Raw genomic sequence first — 24243 nt, forward strand, 5'->3', positions numbered from 1 at the left:
AATTGGACGACCCTGCTCCCCCTCTGTCCCTCACAATTGGACCAGGCAGCTCCCCCTCTATCCTCCACAAATGGACCAGGCTACTTTCCGACAGTTGGACCAGGCTGATCCCACTTTGCCCCTACAATTGGACCACCCTGCACCACCTCTGTCCCTCACAATTGGACCAGGCTGCTCCCCCTCTGTCCCCCACAAATGGACCAGGCTACTTTCCTACAATTGGACCAGGCTGCTCCCCCTCTGTCCCTCACAATTGAACCAGGTTGCTCCCCCTCTGTCCCCCACAATTGGACCAGGCTGCACTCCTAAAATTGGACCAGTCTGCTCCCCCTCTGCCCCCCCCCAATTGGACCTGGCTGCTCCCCCTTTCTCCCCACAATTGGACCAGGCTGCTCTCCCTCTGTCCCTCACAATTGAACCAGGTTGCTCCCCCTCTGTCCCCCACAATTGGACCAGGCTGCACTCCTAAAATTGGACCAGGCTGCTCCCCCTCTGCCCCCCCCAATTGGACCAGGCTGCTCCCCCTCTGTGCCCCAGAATTAGACCTGGCTGCTCCCCCTTTCTCCCCACAATTGGACCAGGCTGCTCTCCCTTTGCCCCTACAATTCGACCAGGCTGCTCCCCCTTCGTCCCCCACAAATGGACCAGGCTACTTTCCTACAGTTGGACCAGGCTGCTCCCACTTTGCCCCTACAATTGGACCACCCTGCTCCCCCTCTGTCCCTCACAATTGGACCAGGCTGCTCCCCCTCTGTCCCCCACAAATGGACCAGACTACTTTCCTACAGTTGGACCAGGCTGCTCCCCCTTTGTTCCTACAATTGGACCAGGCTGCTCCCCCTTTGTTCCTACAATTGGACCAGGCTGCTCCCCCTTTGTTCCTACAATTGGAGCAGGCTGCGCCCCCTCTGTCCCCCACAAAGGGTCCAGGCTGCTTTCCTACATTTGGACCACCCTGCTCCCCCTCTGTCCCTCACAATTGGATCAGGCTGCTCCCCCTCTGTCCCCCACAATTGGACCAGGCTGCTCCCCCTTTACCTCCACAATTGGACCAGGCTGCTCCCCCTTTACCTCCAGAATTGGACCAGGCTACTCTCCTACAATTGGACCGGGCTGCTCCCCCTCTGTCCCCCCCCCCATTGGACCAGGCAGCTCTCCTACAATTGGACCAGGCTGCTCCCCCTCTGTCCCTCACAATTGGACCAGGCTGCTCTCCTACAATTGGACCAGGCTGCTCCCCCTCTGTCCCTCACAATTGGACCAGGCTGCTCCCCTCTGTCCCCCACAATTGGACCAGGCTGCTCCCCCTTTACCTCCACAATTGGACCAGGCTGTTCTCCTACAATTGGACCAGGCTGCTCCCCCTCTGTCCCTCACAATTGGACTAGGCTACTCTCCTACAATTGGACGAGGCTGCTCCCCCTTTCCCCCATAACTGGACCAGACTACTCTCCTACAATTGGACCAGGCTGCTCCCCCTCTGCCCCCCCCAATTGGACCACCCTGCTCCCCCTCTGTCCCTCACAATTGGACCAGGCTGCTCCCCCTCTGTCCCTCACAATTGGACCACCCTGCTCCCCCTCTGTCCCCCACAAATGGACCAGGCTGCTTCCCTACAATTGGACCAGGCTGCTCTCCCTTTGCCCCTACAATTCGACCAGGCTGCGCCCCCTCTTTCCCCCACAAATGGACCAGGCTACTTTCCTACAGTTGGACCAGGCTGCTCCCACTTTGCCCCTACAATTGGACGACCCTGCTCCCCCTCTGTCCCTCACAATTGGACCAGGCAGCTCCCCCTCTGTCCCCCACAAATGGACCAGGCTACTTTCCGACAGTTGGACCAGGCTGATCCCACTTTGCCCCTACAATTGGACCACCCTGCTCCCCCTCTGTCCCTCACAACTGGACCAGGCTGCTCCCCCTCTGTCCCCCACAAATGGACCAGGCTACTTTCCTACAATTGGACCAGGCTGCTCCCCCTCTGTCCCTCACAATTGATCCAGGTTGCTCCCCCTCTGTCCCCCACAATTGGACCAGGCTGCACTCCTAAAATTGGACCAGTCTGCTCCCCCTCTGCCCCCCCCCAATTGGACCTGGCTGCTCCCCCTTTCTCCCCACAATTGGACCAGGCTGCTTCCCTACAATTGGACCAGGCTGCTCTCCCTTTGCCCCTACAATTCGACCAGGCTGCTCCCCCTTCGTCCCCCACAAATGGACCAGGCTACTTTCCTACAGTTGGACCAGGCTGCTCCCACTTTGCCCCTACAATTGGACCACCCTGCTCCCCCTCTGTCCCTCACAATTGGACCAGGCTGCTCCCCCTCTGTCCCCCACAAATGGACCAGACTACTTTCCTACAGTTGGACCAGGCTGCTCCCACTTTGCCCCTACAATTGGACCAGGCTGCTCTCCCTTTGCCCCTACAATTCGACCAGGCTGCTCCCCCTCTGTCCCCCACAAATGGACCAGGCTACTTTCCTACAGTTGGACCAGGCTGCTCCCCCTTTGTTCCTACAATTGGACCAGGCTGCTCCCCCTTTGTTCCTACAATTGGAGCAGGCTGCGCCCCCTCTGTCCCCCACAAATGGACCAGGCTGCTTTCCTACATTTGGACCACCCTGCTCCCCCTCTGTCCCTCACAATTGGATCAGGCTGCTCCCCCTCTGTCCCCCACAATTGGACCAGGCTGCTCCCCCTCTGTCCCTCACAATTGGACCAGGCTGCTCCCCCTCTGTCCCCCACAATTGGACGAGGCTGCTCCCCCTTTACCTCCACAATTGGACCAGGCTGCTCTCCTACAATTGGACGAGGCTGCTCCCCCTTTCCCCCACAACTGGACCAGGCTACTCTCCTACAATTGGACCAGGCTGCTCCCCCTCTGCCCCCCCAATTGGACCAGGCTACACTCCTACAATTGGACCAGGCTGTTCCCCCTCTGCCCCCCCCATTGGACCAGGCTGCTCCCCCTCTGTGCCCCACAATTAGACCAGGCTGCTCCCCCTCTGTCCCTCACAATTGGACCAGGCTACTTTCCTACAATTGGACCACCGTGCTCCCCCTCTGTCCCTCACAATTGGACCAGGCTGCTTTCCTACATTTGGACCACCCTGCTCCCCCTCTGTCCCTCACAATTGGACCACCCTGCTCCCCCTCTGTCCCCCACAAATGGACCAGGCTGCTTCCCTACAATTGGACCAGGCTGCTCTCCCTTTGCCCCTACAATTCGACCAGGCTGCTCCCCCTCTTTCCCCCACAAATGGACCAGGCTACTTTCCTACAGTTGGACCAGGCTGCTCCCACTTTGCCCCTACAATTGGACGACCCTGCTCCCCCTCTGTCCCTCACAATTGGACCAGGCAGCTCCCCCTCTATCCTCCACAAATGGACCAGGCTACTTTCCGACAGTTGGACCAGGCTGATCCCACTTTGCCCCTACAATTGGACCACCCTGCACCACCTCTGTCCCTCACAATTGGACCAGGCTGCTCCCCCTCTGTCCCCCACAAATGGACCAGGCTACTTTCCTACAATTGGACCAGGCTGCTCCCCCTCTGTCCCTCACAATTGAACCAGGTTGCTCCCCCTCTGTCCCCCACAATTGGACCAGGCTGCACTCCTAAAATTGGACCAGTCTGCTCCCCCTCTGCCCCCCCCAATTGGACCTGGCTGCTCCCCCTTTCTCCCCACAATTGGACCAGGCTGCTCTCCCTCTGTCCCTCACAATTGAACCAGGTTGCTCCCCCTCTGTCCCCCACAATTGGACCAGGCTGCACTCCTAAAATTGGACCAGGCTGCTCCCCCTCTGCCCCCCCCAATTGGACCAGGCTGCTCCCCCTCTGTGCCCCAGAATTAGACCTGGCTGCTCCCCCTTTCTCCCCACAATTGGACCAGGCTGCTCTCCCTTTGCCCCTACAATTCGACCAGGCTGCTCCCCCTTCGTCCCCCACAAATGGACCAGGCTACTTTCCTACAGTTGGACCAGGCTGCTCCCACTTTGCCCCTACAATTGGACCACCCTGCTCCCCCTCTGTCCCTCACAATTGGACCAGGCTGCTCCCCCTCTGTCCCCCACAAATGGACCAGACTACTTTCCTACAGTTGGACCAGGCTGCTCCCCCTTTGTTCCTACAATTGGACCAGGCTGCTCACCCTTTGTTCCTACAATTGGACCAGGCTGCTCACCCTTTGTTCCTACAATTGGAGCAGGCTGCGCCCCCTCTGTCCCCCACAAAGGGTCCAGGCTGCTTTCCTACATTTGGACCACCCTGCTCCCCCTCTGTCCCTCACAATTGGATCAGGCTGCTCCCCCTCTGTCCCCCACAATTGGACCAGGCTGCTCCCCCTTTACCTCCACAATTGGACCAGGCTGCTCCCCCTTTACCTCCAGAATTGGACCAGGCTACTCTCCTACAATTGGACCGGGCTGCTCCCCCTCTGTCCCCCCCCCCATTGGACCAGGCAGCTCTCCTACAATTGGACCAGGCTGCTCCCCCTCTGTCCCTCACAATTGGACCAGGCTGCTCTCCTACAATTGGACCAGGCTGCTCCCCCTCTGTCCCTCACAATTGGACCAGGCTGCTCCCCTCTGTCCCCCACAATTGGACCAGGCTGCTCCCCCTTTACCTCCACAATTGGACCAGGCTGTTCTCCTACAATTGGACCAGGCTGCTCCCCCTCTGTCCCTCACAATTGGACTAGGCTACTCTCCTACAATTGGACGAGGCTGCTCCCCCTTTCCCCCATAACTGGACCAGACTACTCTCCTACAATTGGACCAGGCTGCTCCCCCTCTGCCCCCCCCAATTGGACCACCCTGCTCCCCCTCTGTCCCTCACAATTGGACCAGGCTGCTCCCCCTCTGTCCCTCACAATTGGACCACCCTGCTCCCCCTCTGTCCCCCACAAATGGACCAGGCTGCTTCCCTACAATTGGACCAGGCTGCTCTCCCTTTGCCCCTACAATTCGACCAGGCTGCGCCCCCTCTTTCCCCCACAAATGGACCAGGCTACTTTCCTACAGTTGGACCAGGCTGCTCCCACTTTGCCCCTACAATTGGACGACCCTGCTCCCCCTCTGTCCCTCACAATTGGACCAGGCAGCTCCCCCTCTGTCCCCCACAAATGGACCAGGCTACTTTCCGACAGTTGGACCAGGCTGATCCCACTTTGCCCCTACAATTGGACCACCCTGCTCCCCCTCTGTCCCTCACAATTGGACCAGGCTGCTCCCCCTCTGTCCCCCACAAATGGACCAGGCTACTTTCCTACAATTGGACCAGGCTGCTCCCCCTCTGTCCCTCACAATTGATCCAGGTTGCTCCCCCTCTGTCCCCCACAATTGGACCAGGCTGCACTCCTAAAATTGGACCAGTCTGCTCCCCCTCTGCCCCCCCCAATTGGACCTGGCTGCTCCCCCTTTCTCCCCACAATTGGACCAGGCTGCTTCCCTACAATTGGACCAGGCTGCTCTCCCTTTGCCCCTACAATTCGACCAGGCTGCACCCCTTCGTCCCCCACAAATGGACCAGGCTACTTTCCTACAGTTGGACCAGGCTGCTCCCACTTTGCCCCTACAATTGGACCACCCTGCTCCCCCTCTGTCCCTCACAATTGGACCAGGCTGCTCCCCCTCTGTCCCCCACAAATGGACCAGACTACTTTCCTACAGTTGGACCAGGCTGCTCCCACTTTGCCCCTACAATTGGACCAGGCTGCTCTCCCTTTGCCCCTACAATTCGACCAGGCTGCTCCCCCTCTGTCCCCCACAAATGGACCAGGCTACTTTCCTACAGTTGGACCAGGCTGCTCCCCCTTTGTTCCTACAATTGGACCAGGCTGCTCCCCCTTTGTTCCTACAATTGGAGCAGGCTGCGCCCCCTCTGTCCCCCACAAATGGACCAGGCTGCTTTCCTACATTTGGACCACCCTGCTCCCCCTCTGTCCCTCACAATTGGATCAGGCTGCTCCCCCTCTGTCCCCCACAATTGGACCAGGCTGCTCCCCCTCTGTCCCTCACAATTGGACCAGGCTGCTCCCCCTCTGTCCCCCACAATTGGACGAGGCTGCTCCCCCTTTACCTCCACAATTGGACCAGGCTGCTCTCCTACAATTGGACGAGGCTGCTCCCCCTTTCCCCCACAACTGGACCAGGCTACTCTCCTACAATTGGACCAGGCTGCTCCCCCTCTGCCCCCCCAATTGGACCAGGCTGCTCCCCCTCTGTGCCCCACAATTGGACCTGGCTGCTCCCCCTTTCTCCCCAGAATTGGACCAGGCTGCTTCCCTACAATTGGACCAGGCGGCTCTCCCTTTGCCCCTACAATTCGACCAAGCTGCTCCCCCTCTGTCCCCCACAAATGGACCAGGGTACTTTCCTACAGTTGGACCAGGCTGCTCCCACTTTGCCCCTACAATTGGACCAGGCTGCTCTCCCTTTGCCCCTACAATTCGACCAGGCTGCTCCCCCTCTGTCCCCCACAAATGGACCAGGCTACTTTCCTACAGTTGGACCAGGCTGCTCCCCCTTTGTTCCTACAATTGGACCAGGCTGCTCCCCCTTTGTTCCTACAATTGGAGCAGGCTGCGCCCCCTCTGTCCCCCACAAATGGACCAGGCTGCTTTCCTACATTTGGACCACCCTGCTCCCCCTCTGTCCCTCACAATTGGATCAGGCTGCTCCCCCTCTGTCCCCCACAATTGGACCAGGCTGCTCCCCCTCTGTCCCTCACAATTGGACCAGGCTGCTCCCCCTCTGTCCCCCACAATTGGACGAGGCTGCTCCCCCTTTACCTCCACAATTGGACCAGGCTGCTCTCCTACAATTGGACGAGGCTGCTCCCCCTTTCCCCCACAACTGGACCAGGCTACTCTCCTACAATTGGACCAGGCTGCTCCCCCTCTGCCCCCCCAATTGGACCAGGCTGCTCCCCCTCTGTGCCCCACAATTGGACCTGGCTGCTCCCCCTTTCTCCCCAGAATTGGACCAGGCTGCTTCCCTACAATTGGACCAGGCGGCTCTCCCTTTGCCCCTACAATTCGACCAAGCTGCTCCCCCTCTGTCCCCCACAAATGGACCAGGGTACTTTCCTACAGTTGGACCAGGCTGCTCCCACTTTGCCCCTACAATTGAACCACCCTGCTTCCCCTCTGTCCCTCACAATTGGACCAGGCTGCTCCCCCTCTGTCCCTCACAATTGGTCCAGGCTACTCTCCTACAATTGGACGAGGCTGCTCCCCCTTTCCCCCACAACTGGACCAGGCTACTCTCCTACAATTGGACCAGGCTGCTCCCCCTCTGCCCCCCCCCCAATTGGACCAGGCTGCTCCCCCTCTGTGCCCCACAATTGGACCTGGCTGCTCCCCCTTTCTCCCCAGAATTGGACCAGGCTGCTTCCCTACAATTGGACCAGGCTGCTCTCCCTTTCCCCCTACAATTCGACAAAGCTGCTCCCCCTCTGTCCCCCACAAATGGACCAGGGTACTTTCCTACAGTTGGACCAGGCTGCTCCCACTTTGCCCCTACAATTGAACCACCCTGCTGCCCCTCTGTCCGTCACAATTGGACCGGGCTGCTCCCCCTCTGTCCCCCCCCCCCCAATTGGACCAGGCTGCTCTCCTACAATTGGACCAGGCTGCTCCCCCTCTGTCCCTCACAATTGGACCAGGCTGCACTCCTAAAATTGGACCAGTCTGCTCCCCCTCTGCCCCCCCCCCCAATTGGACCAGGCTGCTCCCACTTTGCCCCTACAATTGGACCACCCTGCTCCCCCTCTGTCCCTCACAATTGGACCAGGCTGCTCCCCCTCTGTCCCCCAGAAATGGACCAGACTACTTTCCTACAGTTGGACCAGGCTGCTCCCACTTTGCCCCTACAATTGGACCAGGCTGCTCTCCCTTTGCCCCTACAATTGGACCAGGCTGCGCCCCCTCTGTCCCCCACAAATGGACCAGGCTGCTTTCCTACATTTGGACCACCCTGCTCCCCCTCTGTCCCTCACAATTGGATCAGGCTGCTCCCCCTCTGTCCCCCACAACTGGACCAGGCTGCTCCCCCTTTACCTCCACAATTGGACCAGGCTACTCTCCTACAATTGGACCGGGCTGCTCCCCCTCTGTCCCCCCCCAATTGGACCAGGCAGCTCTCCTACAATTGGACCAGGCTGCTCCCCCTCTGTCCCCCACAATTGGACCAGGCTGCTCCCCCTTTCCCCCACAATTGGACCAGGCTGCTCCCCCTTTACCTCCACAATTGGACCAGGCTACTCTCCTACAATTGGACCGGGCTGCTCCCCCTCTGTCCCCCCCCAATTGGACCAGGCAGCTCTCCTACAATTGGACCAGGCTGCTCCCCCTCTGTCCCCCCCAATTGGACCAGGCTGCTCTCCTACAATTGGACCAGGCTGCTCCCCCTCTGTCCCCCACAATTGGACCAGGCTGCTCCTCCTTTCCCCCACAATTGGACCAGGCTACTCTCCTACAATTGGACCAGGCTGCTCCCCCTCTGCCCCCCCCCAATTGGACCAGGCTGCTCCCCCTCTTTGCCCCAGAATTAGACCTGGCTGCTCCCCCTTTCTCCCCACAATTGGACCAGGCTGCTCTCCCTTTGCCCCTACAATTCGACCAGGCTGACCCCCCTCTGTCCCCCACAACTGGACCAGGCTACTCTCCTACAATTGGACCAGGCTGCTCCCCCTCTGCCCCCCCCAATTGGACCAGGCTGCTCCCCCTCTGTGCCCCACAATTGGACCTGGCTGCTCCCCCTTTCTCCCCAGAATTGGACCAAGCTGCTTCCCTACAATTGGACCAGGCTGCTCTCCCTTTGCCCCTACAATTCGACCAAGCTGCTCCCCCTCTGTCCCCCACAAATGGACCAGGGTACTTTCCTACAGTTGGACCAGGCTGCTCCCACTTTGCCCCTACAATTGAACCACCCTGCTCCACCTCTGTCCCTCACAATTGGACCAGGCTGCTCCCCCTCTGTCCCCCCCAATTGGACCAGGCTGCTCTCCTACAATTGGACCAGGCTGCTCCTCCTCTGTCCCCCACAATTGGACCAGGCTGCTCCCCCTCTGCCCCCCCAATTGGACCAGGCTGCTCCCCCTCTGTGCCCCAGAATTAGACCTGGCTGTTCCCCCTTTCTCCCCACAATTCGACCAGGCTGCTCTCCCTTTGCCCCTACAATTCGACCAGGCTGCTCCCCCTCTGTCCCCCACAAATGGACCAGGCTACTTTCCTACAGTTGGACCATGCTGCTCCCCCTTTGTTCCTACAATTGGACCAAGCTGCTCCCCCTCTGTCCCCCACAAATGGACCAGGGTACTTTCCTACAGTTGGACCAGGCTGCTCCCACTTTGCCCCTACAATTGAACCACCCTGCTCCCTCTCTGTCCCTCACAATTGGACCAGGCTGCTCCCCCTCTGTCCCCCCCCAATTGGACCAGGCTGCTCTCCTACAATTGGACCAGGCTGCTCCTCCTCTGTCCCCCACAATTGGACCAGGCTGCTCCCCCTTTCCCCCACAATTGGACCAGGCTACTCTCCTACAATTGGACCAGGCTGCTCCCCCTCTGCCCCCCCCCAATTGGACCAGGCTGCTCCCCCTCTGTGCCCCAGAATTAGACCTGGCTGTTCCCCCTTTCTCCCCACAATTCGACCAGGCTGCTCTCCCTTTGCCCCTACAATTCGACCAGGCTGCTCCCCCTCTGTCCCCCACAAATGGACCAGGCTACTTTCCTACAGTTGGACCATGCTGCTCCCCCTTTGTTCCTACAATTGGACCAGGCTGCTCCCCCTCTGTCCCCCACAAATGGACCAGGCTGCTTTCCTACATTTGGACCAGGCTGCTCTCCTACAATTGGACCACCCTGCTCCCCCTCTGCCCCTCACAATTGGATCAGGCTGCTCCCCCTCTGTCCCCCACAATTGGAACAGGCCGCTCCCCCTTTACCTCCACAATTGGACCAGGCTACTCTCCTACAATTGGACCAGGCTGCTCCCCCTCTGTCCCTCACAATTGGACCAGGCTACTCTCCTACAATTGGACCGGGCTGCTCCCCCTCTGTCCCTCACAATTGGACCAGGCTGCTCTCCTACAATTGGACCAGGCTGCTCCCCCTCTGTCCCTCACAATTGGACCAGGCTGCTCCCCCTCTGTCCCCCACAATTGGACCAGGCTGCTCTCCTACAATTGGACCAGGCTGCTCCCCCTCTGCACCCCCATTAGACCAGGCTGCTCCCCCTCTGTACCCCACAATTGGACCCGGCTGGTCCCCCTTTCTCCCCACAATTGGACCAGTGTTAGTGCAAAATTTGAGGTGACAATAGAACCCAGGTGCACGTAGCACCCGGCAAGTGTGAGACCCAGGAAGGAAGGATATTCGAGGATTATGCCTGATGGGTTTGTGGACGAGGTGGAGGGGACATTTTCCTGTGTACGTGACTCCACGCTTCGGGGATTATGTCGAAGCCTGGGGTATTTGAGAGGTCTAGGTGCCTGTGTCAAAATAACGTTGGTTCCAATAAAATCCATGTTTGCAAGGATTTTATATGATTTAATAAAGATTCCTGGGTTTCCCTATCTGGACTCGCTGTCTCGTTCTTTGCCTGGGTAGCTTGGATACATTGTAGCGAGTTCTAATTGGATTACTAGCTTCCCAAGGTTCGAAGAACTGTCAGGGAGTGTTCTCCTGTCATCGCCTTGTCAGCGGCTCACTCGAGCGTGCAGAGCTAGCTGAGCCAGGCTCTGCAGAGCGATTGCAATTGCCTGATTGGCCAAGGCGCAGCGGACAGGAGAAGGGGTTTCATTCATAATTTCGTTACATTCATAACTTTGTTTCTTTCATAAGTTTGTGACAGTGTTACTACCATATGGAAAGGGTTATACGAGAGAAAGGGAAGCGGGAATGGAGGGAAGCCTTTATTTCAACAGGGCTCATTCCCGTGGGTTGTGGGTTTACTTGTAATGCGTTTGCGGGGTTGGGGCATGGTCTGGCGGGGCTCCTCTTGGGGTCTACTCTGGGGTCCAAACGAAGCCTCGTTTGGATGCCCCCCCCCCCGTAAAATTCCCTAACAGTCGCCCACTCGGAGATAGATTCGTGACGAGTTCTGAAAGAACCACGAATCTTTTCTTCGCACCCCCCTGCACCCTTTCTAGCTATATTTCGGTAATTTGATATTCACCTTCCCCAAGGTGCCGCATTTGGACATACTCAGGGAAAGGACTGGTATTTGGTGAATAGGCTCTCAGTGGGAACTCAGTGGGTGTTTCTTTCGGGAAGGCAGTGAAGTAGGGCACAACAAGGATTAGCACAATGTAAGGCACAGCAACACATAGACACACACAAAACACTAATAACTAATACTGAAATAATCACCTTAAGTATAGACCTTACCCATCCTAAGCCAGCCCCATATGTCAAAGTCCGAGAGTCCCTCGTGTTGAATCCTTTCAAGTTGTCCTGCCAGTTTGTGGATGTTGTTTAGGTGCCCAGTTATGTTTAGGGTTTGGTCCGTCACGAATGTGCAGCATCCAGAGCCATTCAGGGCAGAAGTCCCGCCCTCACTGGACAACAAGAAGTCCGTCGCAATTCTGTTCTGAATTGAGAGCTGGCGTACTTGTGACAGTTCTGTGGTGAGGGAATCCGTGATTTGTTCTGCTTCCTGCATAAATTTTAGAAGTACATCGGTGAGTTTAAGGATGTCCACATGGTTGGAGCCCGCTCCATATGCAGGGAATAATGCCCTGCCCCATGTTTCACCATTAGCCGCCACGTCGGAGAGATCTGAGAGGGATTTCTGCTCCCTCCTGTTCCTTTGCCTTCCAGCTGGTAAGTTGCGAGTGATTCGGATTCCAGGCACGATGCATCCAACGAAACAGGAACCAGACATGTGAGGGCTCACCCAGCTGTATGCGCGATGCCCACATACCCAGAATAGCCCTGAGAGGTAAGATTCCATTCTTCCGGAAGCAAAGGGTCGCAGGAGCGAGGGGTCTGGGTTGTTCGAAGAGTTTTCGGAAGGACGGCCAATCACCACAATCCATGCCATTGAGAGGTTAGGGTAAATGTGGGAACCTAGACGTGAGGAGACTGTCACCTGCCCGGAGGTATGGAGTTTGATGTTGGTGGTGCAGGTGCTGGTACCTATGTGGGCTCCATCACCGGTGAAAAGTCGACAGAGGGGACCCTTAGTTGGACCCGTGAGGTACAGGTACTGATGAGTAAGGTTCATAGCGGTAAGATTCCAGGACGTCATATCCCCGGAGCGAAATTGCTCTAGGGTGACGGGTACTGGTACCAAAGGCAGTCCTTGTCGCATGTGGCTTGGAGCGTGGGCACAAATCCAACAATCTTGTGGAGGGGCCTCCTTGGCTACCTGGCTAAGGAGTTGGAGGTAAGAGTTCTTGCCCCAGGAGGAGAGCAGGTCCGGTTCCTCAAGAGTGGGGTTTTCGCCGAGCTGCCTAGGAGCCGTTCCGATAGGATGGAGAGGGTCAGTGGTGTGTAGGAGGGTTGCGTCCTTGGCGATTCCCCTGCACCGTTGCGGTCCAGCGTGGTCCCATACCGGGGACATGGTTGAATGTCCTATAGCAGGCATGTCAAACCTGCGGCCCTCCAGATGTTTTGGCCTACAACTCCCATGATCCCTAGCTAGCAGGACCAGTGGTTGGGGAAGATGGGAATTGTAGTCCAAAACATCTGGAGGGCCGCAGGTTTGACATGCCTGTCCTATAGGGTGGTACCAACCTTCAAGGTATTCTCCTCCTTTCCAACCCTTTGTATGCCCCAAGTTCCACAGACAACAGAAACGCCTCAGACAAATTCCTTGTAACTGGGGCTTCTCTGGTTTCGGGGTCAAGAGGAGGCACTGGAACCCGAATATCAAATTTTCCGACGGGTGGTGGTTGTCAGTGTAAACGGGGTTGGCACCTCCCCGCTCCATCTCAGTCCAATTCGGGTGGCGGAGGGTGTCCCCTTGCCCGTAGAGGAGGTACGACCCGTTGGTGCAGCGAAGTCGGTAGTATTGCTGTTCCATGGTAAGATTTGCAGATCCAATGCGCTGGTATTGTCGGTCCCGTATGAAGAGTTCCCAGTATTGGGTTCCACTGAGTCTAGGGACCAAGGAGTGGTGAAGAAGGGTTCGGGATTCAGGGAGACAAAAATTGAAGTCGCCCACTCGGTCCGGATTCTGGTTGCCTCCAAGGTCTGCGGTATGGTAATCGAGAAAATGATAGTCTGTCTGCAGACCGGAGCACTGGTCTGATAATGGCATGGTAGCTGGGGCGAAGAGGAGGAGGATGAAGAAGTAAAGGGTATGTTCCATGTCCAGTTCACGAGGGCTTGGCCCGTGTAGGAGTTGTTTGGCGAAAGGAAGAATAAATGGTTGTTAGGTATCAGAAACGGGAGTTGTCAAACGAGCCGGAGAAGAACGAGCGGCTGACAGCTGTCAAAACAGGAGCTGTCAAACGTGGCGGAGAAGAACGAGCTGTCAAACGTGGCAGAGAAGAACGAGCTGTCAAAACGTGGCGGAGAAGAACGAGCGGCTGACAGCTGTCAAAACAGGAGCTGTCAAATGTGGCGGAGAAGAACGAGCTGTCAAACGTGGCGGAGAAGAACGAGCTGTCAAAACGTGGCGGAGAAGAACGAGCGGCTGACAGCTGTCAAAACAGGAGCTGTCAAATGTGGCGGAGAAGAACGAGCTGTCAAACGTGGCGGAGAAGAACGAGCTGTCAAAACGTGGCGGAGAAGAACGAGCGGCTGACAGCTGTCAAAACAGGAGCTGTCAAATGTGGCGGAGAAGAACGAGCTGTCAAACGTGGCGGAGAAGAACGAGCTGTCAAAACGTGGCGGAGAAGAACGAGCGGCTGACAGCTGTCAAAACAGGAGCGAAGCATCGGCAGGAAGCAGGAACGAAGTGAAGCGAAGCGATGGCAGGAAGCAGGAACGAAGCGAAGCGACGGTAGGAAGCAGGAACGAAGCGAAGCGATGGTAGGAAGCAGGAACGAAGCGAAGCGAAGTGATGGCAGGAAGCAGGAACGAAGCGAAGCGACGGTAGGAAGCAGGAACGAAGCGAAGCGAAGCAACGGTAGGAAGCAGGAATGAAGGCGCCGTCGAGGGGGTATCACTGTCGTTTCAGGCGCAGCTTGATTGCAGTAGGGTCTGGGACAATTTCCGAGGTCCAATTGTCCCACAAAGGTGTAGCGGCGAGGTCTTCCTCAGGTCCGGTCTGTAGAGCCCGATCTTGGCCCCGGTCGTCAGGTCCGATCTGTAGAGCCCGATCTTGGCCCCGATCGTCCGGTCCGGTCTGTAGAGCCCGATCTTGGCCCCGATCGTCAGGTCCGGTCTGTAGAGCCCGATCTTGGCCCCGATCCGGGTCCGGAGGTGGGAGCAAGGGAGCCGGGTCAGGCTCGTTGTCCTCTAGGTCAGCAGCTGGGAGGGATGTGGGTTTGTCAAAGGTACAGTCCTCCCCCTCCCCGTCCCCAGAGTCTGGTGGCGGCTCGGCTTTCTTGCACCTGGTGTGGTGCAACCAGGAGCTCTTCTCCCCTTTTTTTAGAGCGGTAGGTGAGGTGAGGAGAATTTGAAAGGGTCCCTCCCAGGAGGGCTGAAGTGTCTGCTTGTGGTACACTTTTACTAAGATCCAATCCCCTGGGTGGAAGGAATGGGCCGGAACATCTACAGGCAGGTTCTGACCCTCTACAGCAGCGTAGGCATGGAGTCGCTGTAATTGTTTCTGAAGTTGGATGACATATGTTGTGAGTTCCGCTTCCCCTGTATCCAACTCAGCAAGCGGGAATTGTGTTGTATAGACTGGTGGCGGTCTCCCGAATAGGAGCTCATATGGGGATAGTTTTAGGGCTCTCGTGGGAGCGCACCTAATGTTATGTAGAACCAGAGGTAGGGCGTTCACCCACTTCAGTCCCATTTCACTGCAGAGTTTTCCAAGTTGTAATTTAATTTCTTGGTTCATGCGTTCTACTTGGCCAGAAGACTCAGGGTGATAAGGGGTGTGTAGTTCCCACTTGATTCCGAGCGCCTGGGCGACATGTTGGGCCACCTCTGCAGTGAAATGGGTTCCTTGATCACTGTCTAGTTTACGGGGAATTCCATATCTAGGTATGATTTCTTGAATCAGAGTTCTAGCGACTACAGAGGCTGTCGCCCGTCGGGTAGGAAATCCCTCTACCCAATGGGAGAATTTGTCTACAATGATTAGAGCGTGCTTGAATCCCTGGCATGGTGGAAGATCAATAAAGTCCAATTGCAGGGTTTCAAAGGGGACGAAAGCCCAAGGTCTGGCTCCTGGGGGTCGTTTAGGTTCTCGCTTCGGGTTAAAGTTTTGGCAAGTGACACAATTCTTGGTGGCTGCTGCGGCCGCGGCTGCAGTCCCCGGCGCATAGCAGTACCTTTGAATGAAGTCAGTTATCTTCCCCTTTCCCCAGTGGGTTTGTTGGTGGAGTATCCTCGCGAACTTTGGCGTCCAAGCCTTGGGTAAAATTATTCTACCATCAGGCAAAGTCCAAATTCCTTCGGTTTCGGACGCACCGATGGAGATCCACTTTGCCAGTTCTTCATCAGTTATAGTCTCATAAATATTTCTCAGGTCTAAATCAGCTGGAAGTTGGATGCATTGAAAGTCCATTCCCTCTAGAGGAGGTTGGAGTGCAGCCATTTGGGCCGCTCTATCTGCCCGGCTATTCCCTTTGGATATGGGATCCCTCCCCCTCGTGTGTGCTTTGCAATGCACAACAGCTATCGCCTCCGGTAGGTGAATAGCGTTCAGGAGCCTCTCGACAAGGGTGGCGTGGGATATTTGGGAACCAGCTGCTGTTAGGAAGCCTCTTTGGAGCCAGATTTGTCCCGTGGTGTGGACTAAGCCGAAACAATACTTGCTGTCTGTGTAAATGGTGGCCCGCTTCCCTTCACTAATTTCACAGGCTCTGATGAGGGCTACGAGCTCGGCCGCTTGGGCACTATACTGTGGATTGATCGGGTTGGCTTCTATTATTTCAAAATCTGAGACCACTGCGTACCCCGACTTCCTTTCCCCATCTACGATTCTTGAGCTGCCATCGGTGTACAGAATTAAGTCCGGATTTGGCAGGGGGAGGTGATCTAAATCCTCTCGGGGTTTTTCTGCCTGTCGAACTATCTGTGCGCAATCATGGTGTGGGGTGCCATCATCTGGTAGTGGTAAGAGGGTGGCGGGATTGAGGGAGGTAACTCGTTTGATTGTTACATTCGAGGGGGTCAGAAGTAAGGCCTCATAGCGGTTTAGTCGCGAGTTTGAGAAGTGGTGCGAGCCCTTCATTGTTAGGAGGACGGACACCGCATGTGGTACATGTATGGTGATTTCATGTCCCAATACAGTTTCCTGAGCTTTCTCAAGGAGCGTGGCTGTTGCAGCTATAGCGCGGAGGCAGTTGACAGTTCCCTTAGCAGTGTTATCTAGCTGAAGACTGTAGTAGGCTACTGGTCTTTCCCGATCACGAAAGGGTTGTGTGAGGACTCCCGATGCGACTCCCATCTGCTCATGGACATATAGATTGAAGGGGATACGGTAGTCCGGGAGTCCCAGGGCAGGAGCTGAGCGGAGTTCCCGCTTTATTCGTTCAAAGGAGGCATAGGCTTCCTCATTCCATTTAAGTTTATCGGGGTGGTCCTGTCGGGTCATGGCTGTCAGGGGCTTGGTGAGTTCAGCGTAACCTGCTATCCATGATCGACAGAATCCAGCCATCCCTAGGAATCCCCTGAGCTGTCTTTTCGTTTGGGGTAGTGGTATCTTAGTGACTGCCTCAATCCTGTCGGTAGCCAGGCTCCTAGTGCCAACCCCTAGGATGTGGCCAAGGTATTTCACTTCTTGCTTGCAGAATTGCAATTTCTTAGGCGACACCTTGTGTCCCTTATGTGCCAATTCCATGAGTAGGTACTTGGTGTCCAATCTGCATGCTTCCTCACTAGTAGAGCACAATAAGATGTCATCTACGTACAAGAGATAGGTGGATCCCCCTGGCAGGGCAACGTCCTGTAGATCTTGGTGGAAAACCGCGGAGAAGATCGCGGGTGATTCAACATATCCCTGGGGTAGCCTAGTTCAGGTTAGTTGACCCGGTCCCCATGTGAACGCGAATAAAAACGGACTTTCTGGGGCTACTGGGATGCTGAAAAAGGCTGAGCACAAATCCGCTGCACTGTACCAGGTCGTGTCGGGCGGGATGGCGTTTAGGAGTGAATTGGGGTTCCCTACGACTGGGTGGCGTGGGATTACGAACTGGTTTACCAGGCGGAGGTCCTGCACAAAGTGATAACGGACGGGTGCGCCTCCCCCCCCCCGGTTTTTTGATTGGGAGTACCGGGGTGTTACAAGGGGAGGCGGTGTGCACCAGTATTCCTTGGTCTAGAAAGTCCTGTATCATCGCCGTGAGGCCGTCTATAGCTTCTTTGGGGAGCGGGTATTGTTTTGTGCAGGGAAAAGGTACGTCCGTGCGGTAGGTGATCCTTACAGGCGCGGCTGACTTTAGGAGTCCGACCGAGGTAGACTCGGTACCCCAGAGCCACGGGGGCATTTCTAACTCGAGTTCAAGGGGCAAGTCCGGGAATTGGTGGCCCATTTTCGCCTCCTCCACGATGCCTTGGAAGGCCAGGAGGGACTCTTCAGGGAGGTGTAGATAAATTCTTCCTTATTACACTGAATGGTAGCTCTCAACTTGCAGAGAAGGTCCCTGCCTAGCATATTCACTGGGCTGCTAGTCAAAAGGAAGGTGTGTTCCGCTAACAGAGGTCCCAACTTTACTTTTGTTGGCTCAGAAAGGGGGCAGGTACGGGGTATCCCATCTAATCCAAACACTTTGCGAGTTTCCTTTCCTGGTTTGAGGTGACTATCTGACAAAGTAGAAAAAGTGGCTCCCGTGTCCAGCAGGCAATCATAATCCCGTACTAGGCTCCTCCCTAGATTCCTTGTAAGATATTACACACTACCAATCATGTTGCACAAAACTATCGATAACATATATATATATGAGACATTTACAATTATACTTATACCTATGATAGAGCCTTAAGTATCTGAGATCAGATTTGGGTTCTCCACTTTATCTTTTATATAATTAATAAATGGTTTCCATGTTTTTATAATTATTTCTGAATCTGTTCCTTTGAGTTCTTCATATCTTGTTGCTAATCTATAATATTGTAATACCTTGATTTGCCAGTCTTCTCTGCTAGGAATTACCGAGGTTTTCCAGTTTTTTGCAACTAGCAGCCTAGCGGCTGCTACTGCATAGCTTATTATGCACCTATCCTTAGGTTTGACATCCTCTGATAACATTCCCAAAAGGAACATTTCCGGACTTTTCTTGATGGAATATTTCAATATTTTTTTTAATTCTTTGTATAGCATTTCCCAGAATCCCTTAATTACGCTGCAATTCCACCATATATGGATAAAAGAGCCAATTTCCTTATTGCATCTCCAACATAAATTACTAACCCCTGGATAAATTTTTGACAGTTTTAGTGGCGTTAGGTGCCATCTATTTAGCATTTTTAAAATGTTTTCTTTCAAATCGTAATTAGGTGTAAAATTTGAGTCGCGTTTCCATAGATTCTCCCATTTTTGTATTGGAATTGGTTTTCCTAAGTCTTGGCCCCACTTAATCATATAATCTTTAGTCATCTCCTTTTCTGTCTTCCATTGTAACATAATTTGATACAAATTTCTTATATATTTATCTTTATTTACCAAAAGAATCTCTTCCAATTTTGATATTTTATTTTCGAATCCTATTTTTTTATCTAATTGCAATCTTTGATTTATTTGAAAATATTGTAGCCAAGAAGTCAAATAATTTTTTAATTCCGAATAATCTTTTAATTTTAATGTTCCTTCTCTTTCTTCCAAGATTACTTTATACGTGGGCCAGATGTTTTCCATGTTTGTTCTTCTAACTGCGACTAATTCTAATGGTGAGACCCACCAAGGGGTCTTAGGTTCAAAATATCTTTTGTACTTTTGCCATACTAAATATAGGGATTTTCTGATTAAGTTGAACATGAAGATATTCCTATTACTTATCTTATCTTTCATTAAATAATAATGCCACCCAAATGGCAACCCTTGGCCTTCCAAGTCCAGGAGATCCGAATTCTTTAGCACTATCCACTCTTTGAGCCAAGTGATGGCTGCAGCGTCATGATAGGTTTCGAGGTCCGGTAAGCCGAAACCTCCCCTATTTCTGTGATCAATCATAATTGTGTAATTGACCCTCGGTCTTTTCCCGTTCCAAATGAACCTTACCACATCTTTTCTCCATTCTCTAAAAAATTTTCCTTTTCCTAAAATTGGAAGATTTTGAAAGAGATAATTCATTTTAGAAATCACGCACATTTTTATCAATGAGATTCGCCCCATAATTGATAATTTGAGTTTACTCCATACTTCAAAGTTTTTCTTTATTTTTTTCCATATTTCTTTATAATTTTCTTGCACCAGATCTATCCCTTTAATTGTTGTGTGGATGCCTAGATATTTTAATCTTTTATCAATTTTTAGGCCTGTTTTTTCTCGGAGTTCCTGCATCTCTTTATTTTCCAAATTTTTCACCAACATTTTGGTTTTTTCATAATTTATTTTCAAGCCTGCTAACTTCCCATATTCCTTAATTTTTTCTATAGCTGCAGGGAAGATTGTCCGTCTATATTAAGGGTGCAGACTGGGTCCTCTGGTGACAAGGCGAGGACAGGGCAAAGTGCGGAAGCTTGAGTGGGATACCCAGCTGATTGTCAATAGTTCTGCCCTCCAGGCATCAAGGATGGGGCTGAAGGAGCCGGATTAGGCTGGTACGAGTTTCCGTACTGTGGAGCTTGAGTCTGATACCCTGAAAGGGGTCGGGGGTTGGTGGCCTGAGCGTTTTGTCGGATCCCGGAATTAAGTGGGTATCGCTGTCCTGGAGCCATAGGTCTGGATGCCGGCTGGGGTGGGAAAGTGCCGGTAGGGGGGTTTCCGTAGGGAACTTGTGGCGGGTAGTAGCCCGGGCTAGAGAGGTACGGACAGAATTTCTTGATGTGGCCTTCTTCCTGGCAATTGTAGCACCCCCCCCCCCCGTGTTGGGTCCCCACGGTCTGGGAATTACTGGTGGTGCGCCTCCTCTACCTCTTCCCCGGACCATGCCTCTTCCCCGGAACCCTCTAGGTTCCATGTTGAGGGCCAACACCTTCTCTTCCTCAGCTGACCCCTCTCGCTTGGTTTTCTCATCTCGGGAGTTGAAGATGGTCTTTGCAATAGACAGAATTTCGCCATTTGGCTTTCCATCGTATCCTATCTGTAGGTTCAGGGCCTTTCTTATGTCTGGGGTGGCCTGGTCCTTGAAGAACCCTTTAACTATAATTTCATGTTCAGGACTCTCTGGGTTTATTCCTCCCCATGTTTTTATCGCTGTTGTTAGTCTACTGAAATAATCGGAGGGGTGTTCGTTTGGTCCTTGTTGGACCGCTTGGACCTTGGTCCAATTTACTACCCGTTTCCCGGCTGCCCGGATCCCCTCTAGGATTGCCCTGGTAAAAACCTCCAAACACCAGGTGACAAGATCTGTGGTGGCGAATGGTCGGTGAGCGTATACCATCCTAGGTGGACCGTCAGGGGCGGAAGGAGGGATGGGCAGCCCTTGTAGGGGCATCTGTGCGTCCCCTTGGCTGCTGGGACCAGCCCCATCATTTGCTGACGTTGGCTTGGGCTTTGTTTTTAACTCTTTCTTATTTTTCTCCCTTTGCGCCAAGGTTGAAGCCCTGGCTGTTCTTCCTTGCCCTTCGCTGCCACTCACTTCGTCGTCAATTTCACCCTCACTGCTAATGTCCTCCGAGGTGGCCGTTGGGTAGTAAAAGGGCAAAAGTGACTGATCGAAGGAATCGCTGTCATCCGCCGGTTCCTCATAAGGAGGGGGTGGCGGCAGGTTCCTTTGGGACCTCAGTCGGCGGGCCTTGGATTTCAAGACAGCTAGGTGCCTCAGAGTTCCTCGTCCTGAGCAATCCGGAACCGTTCTCTCGGCGGCTTCAAAGAGACTTAGATATTGTAGCTGCCGGGGTTTTTCTTCCCTTAAGTGCTTCTTTAAAGTCTTAAGTCGATCCACGTTAAAGGATCCCTCCGGTGGCCAGCGGAGTTTGGGTCTTACAGCAGTAGTTACTTTTGGCCAGGAAGCCTGACAGAGGTCTTCCAATTTTCGCTTAGAAAGGGTTGCATGTCCTGGAAGTTGATTCCAACGGGCTAGCACGAACTCAAGGGGGGAGTCGGGGTCCCGCTGGGACAGAGAAGGCTTGCTTGAAGCCTTCTTCCCAGAGGGAGTCCGCTCTGGCTTCGAAGCACAGGTGCCCATTTTAAAAGGATTTTACTCTGGGGAAAGAAAGGAGGATGGAAAAGGGTAAGGGCTTGGTCACTCTAATGTCTAGATTTAAACGGGGAGCAATCTATCCTAACAAGATGTACTTTCATCCCAAAACTTCTGCGGGTTTTTCTTCCCACTCTGCCGTGTCCCCCTAGACTTCCGCTAGGCTATTCCCTCCTGGCAACCTCCTACCTATCACTACAATCTGAAGAAAAATGAGAGTCCTACTGAACGCCCGCGATATGCGGTGTCAGATCGGGTGCTCCCAGGATAGAGTTTGCGATCCGGAATACCCCCCTTGCGTTCAGAATCAAGTTCACGCACGACACGCGTGTTACGTGACTCGACTGGTGCGGCTGGGGTAGAGACAGTGCAGGAAGGCTTCAACCAGGTGATTGGAGGATGGAAAAAGAGCTCTGGCCCCTTGCTTTCGCTGGAGATCGTGCCCCAACGATGCGGCTGGCCAGAGACCCCCACTCCCACCTGGTCCCTTGCTTTCACTGGAGATCACGCTCCAGCGGGGCGGCTGACCAGGTGGTGGAAGGTTCAAGGAAACAGAGATAAAGCTCAGGACTCCCGTTCGAGTCGAGCGCGGCACTCGGTCCGGAGAGAAAGGCAGAAGGTAAGATAGGTAAGAGGGCAGAGAATTTGGTTGCCAGGAAATACCACCCGCTTCCCACCAGTGCACTGGATTTAACCTTATACTCACACACCTCCTCTTGAGAATATCCCGGGATCGATGAGGTTGTCCGGCCGGTCCCTGGTTTTGCTCCCTGGCTGGGTCCTTCGGGGACCTGCAGATTACCGCCCGGTTGGTGGCCGGAGGTCCGGAAGATCCCCACAGGCGAAGGTGCCCGATGCCGGCTTGAAGACTTCAGGGCCTACGGTCAGCAACTCGGGAGAACCGCAAGTCCCTGTTCGGGCGCCAAATGTTAGGGCAAAATCTGGGTGCAAGGCTGCCGGGACACCCAGCTCGTCAGGCAAGGGCCTGCGGTGACTGCGGAAGGCAAAAGGAAGGAGGCCAGCCAGAGGTTGAAGCAAAAACACCAAGGTTTATTGCTGCGCAGCAGGTTCAATGCAGAGACTGAACCCCGAACAAAAGGTTACAACAACTTTTAAAGGTTTCCCAAACGTCCCATGAAACATTGCAGAAAGTGTCATACATACATCATTGATACATCACAGAAACGTAACGAAAGGGGAAGGTACAGGACACATTTCCATATGGGTAAACAAGATTTATGCAAAGGGAGTGACAGACAACGACCCCTGATGGGTCACTTGATGGTCCAGGCATTGAAATCTCAGCAAAGATGAGTATTGGGAGAGGCTCCAGACATACCCAGACAGGAGGTGACAATAGAACCCAGGTGCACGTAGCCCCCGGCATGTGTGAGACCCAGGAAGGAAGGATATTCGAGGATTATGCCTGATGGGTTTGTGGACGAGGTGGAGGGGACATTTTCCTGTGTACGTGACTCCACGCTTCGGGGATTATGTCGAAGCCTGGGGTATTTGAGAGGTCTAGGTGCCTGTGTCAAAATAACGTTGGTTCCAATAAAATCCATGTTTGCAATGATTTTATATGATTTAATAAAGATTCCTGGGTTTCCCTATCTGGACTCGCTGGCTCGTTCTTTGCCTGGGTAGCTTGGATACATTGTAGCGAGTTCTAATTGGATTACTAGCTTCCGAAGGTTCAAAGAACTGTCAAGGATTGTTCTCCTGTCATCGCCTTGTCAGCGGCTCACTCGAGCGTGCAGAGCTAGCTGAGCCAGGCTCTGCAGAGCGATTGCAATTGCCTGATTGGCCAAGACGCAGCGGACAGGAGAAGGGGTTTCATTCATAATTTCGTTACGTTCATAACTTTGTTTCTTTCATAGGTTTGTGACAGTGTTGCTACCATATGGAAAGGGTTATACGAGAGAAAGGGAAGCGGGAATGGAGGGAAGCCTTTATTTCAACAGGGCTCATTCCCGTGGGTTGCGGGTTTACTTGTAATGCGTTTGCGGGGTTGGGGCATGGTCTGGCGGGGCTCCTCTTGGGGTCTACTCTGGGGTCCAAACGAAGCCTCGTTTGGATGCCCCCCCCCGTAAAATTCCCTAACAACCAGGCTGCTCTCCCTTTGCCCCTACAATTCGACCAGGCTGCTCCCCCTCTGTCCCCCAAAAATGGACCAGGCTACTTTCCTACAGTTGGACCAGGCTGCTCCCACTTTGCCCCTACAATTGGACCAGGCTGCTCCCCCTTTGTTCCTACAATTGGACCAGGCTGCTCCCCCTCTGTCCCCCACAATTGGATCAGGCTGCTCCCCCTCTGTCCCCCACGATTGGACCAGGCTGCTCTCCTACAATTGGACCACCATGCTCCCCCTCTGTCCCTCACAATTGGACCAGGCTGCTCCCCCTCTGTCCCCCACAAATGGACCAGGCTACTTTCCTACAGTTGGACCAGGCTGCTCCCACTTTGCCCCTACAATTGGACCACCCTGCTCCCCCTCTGTCCCTCACAATTGGACCAGGCTGCTCCCCCTCTGTCCCCCACAATTGGAACAGGCTGCTCCCCCTTTACCTCCACAATTGGACCAGGCTACTCTCCTACAATTGGACCAGGCTGCTCCCCCTTTCCCCCACAACTGGACCAGGCTACTCTCCTACAATTGGACCAGGCTGCTCCCCCTCTGCCCCCCCAATTGGACCAGGCTGCTCCCCCTTTCTCCCCACAATTGGACCAGGCTGCTTCCCTACAATTGGACCAGGCTGCTCTCCCTTTGCCCCTACAATTCGACCAAGCTGCTCCCCCTCTGTCCCCCACAAATGGACCAGGCTACTTTCCTACAGTTGGACCAGGCTGCTCCCACTTTGCCCCTACAATTG

At 54.2% G+C, this 24243-nt stretch overlaps 1 protein-coding gene across 1 annotated transcript; it reads right to left on the bottom strand.

The window, feature by feature from the left end:
- Nucleotides 1-10699: 10699 nt before the first annotated feature.
- On the bottom strand, nucleotides 10700-21358 carry LOC132591460 (uncharacterized). The gene is made up of 5 exons (XM_060270085.1): nucleotides 20175-21358; nucleotides 14685-17080; nucleotides 12813-13271; nucleotides 12094-12287; nucleotides 10700-10762 (listed from the first exon to the last, which is right to left on the bottom strand). The coding sequence occupies exons 1-5, from the start codon at nucleotides 21356-21358 to the stop codon at nucleotides 10700-10702; spliced, it is 4296 nt and encodes a 1431-aa protein (XP_060126068.1).
- Nucleotides 21359-24243: the final 2885 nt, after the last annotated feature.

This window comes from Zootoca vivipara, chromosome W (genome assembly GCF_963506605.1).
Source record: "Zootoca vivipara chromosome W, rZooViv1.1, whole genome shotgun sequence".
Classification (NCBI taxonomy): Eukaryota; Metazoa; Chordata; class Lepidosauria; order Squamata; family Lacertidae; genus Zootoca; species Zootoca vivipara.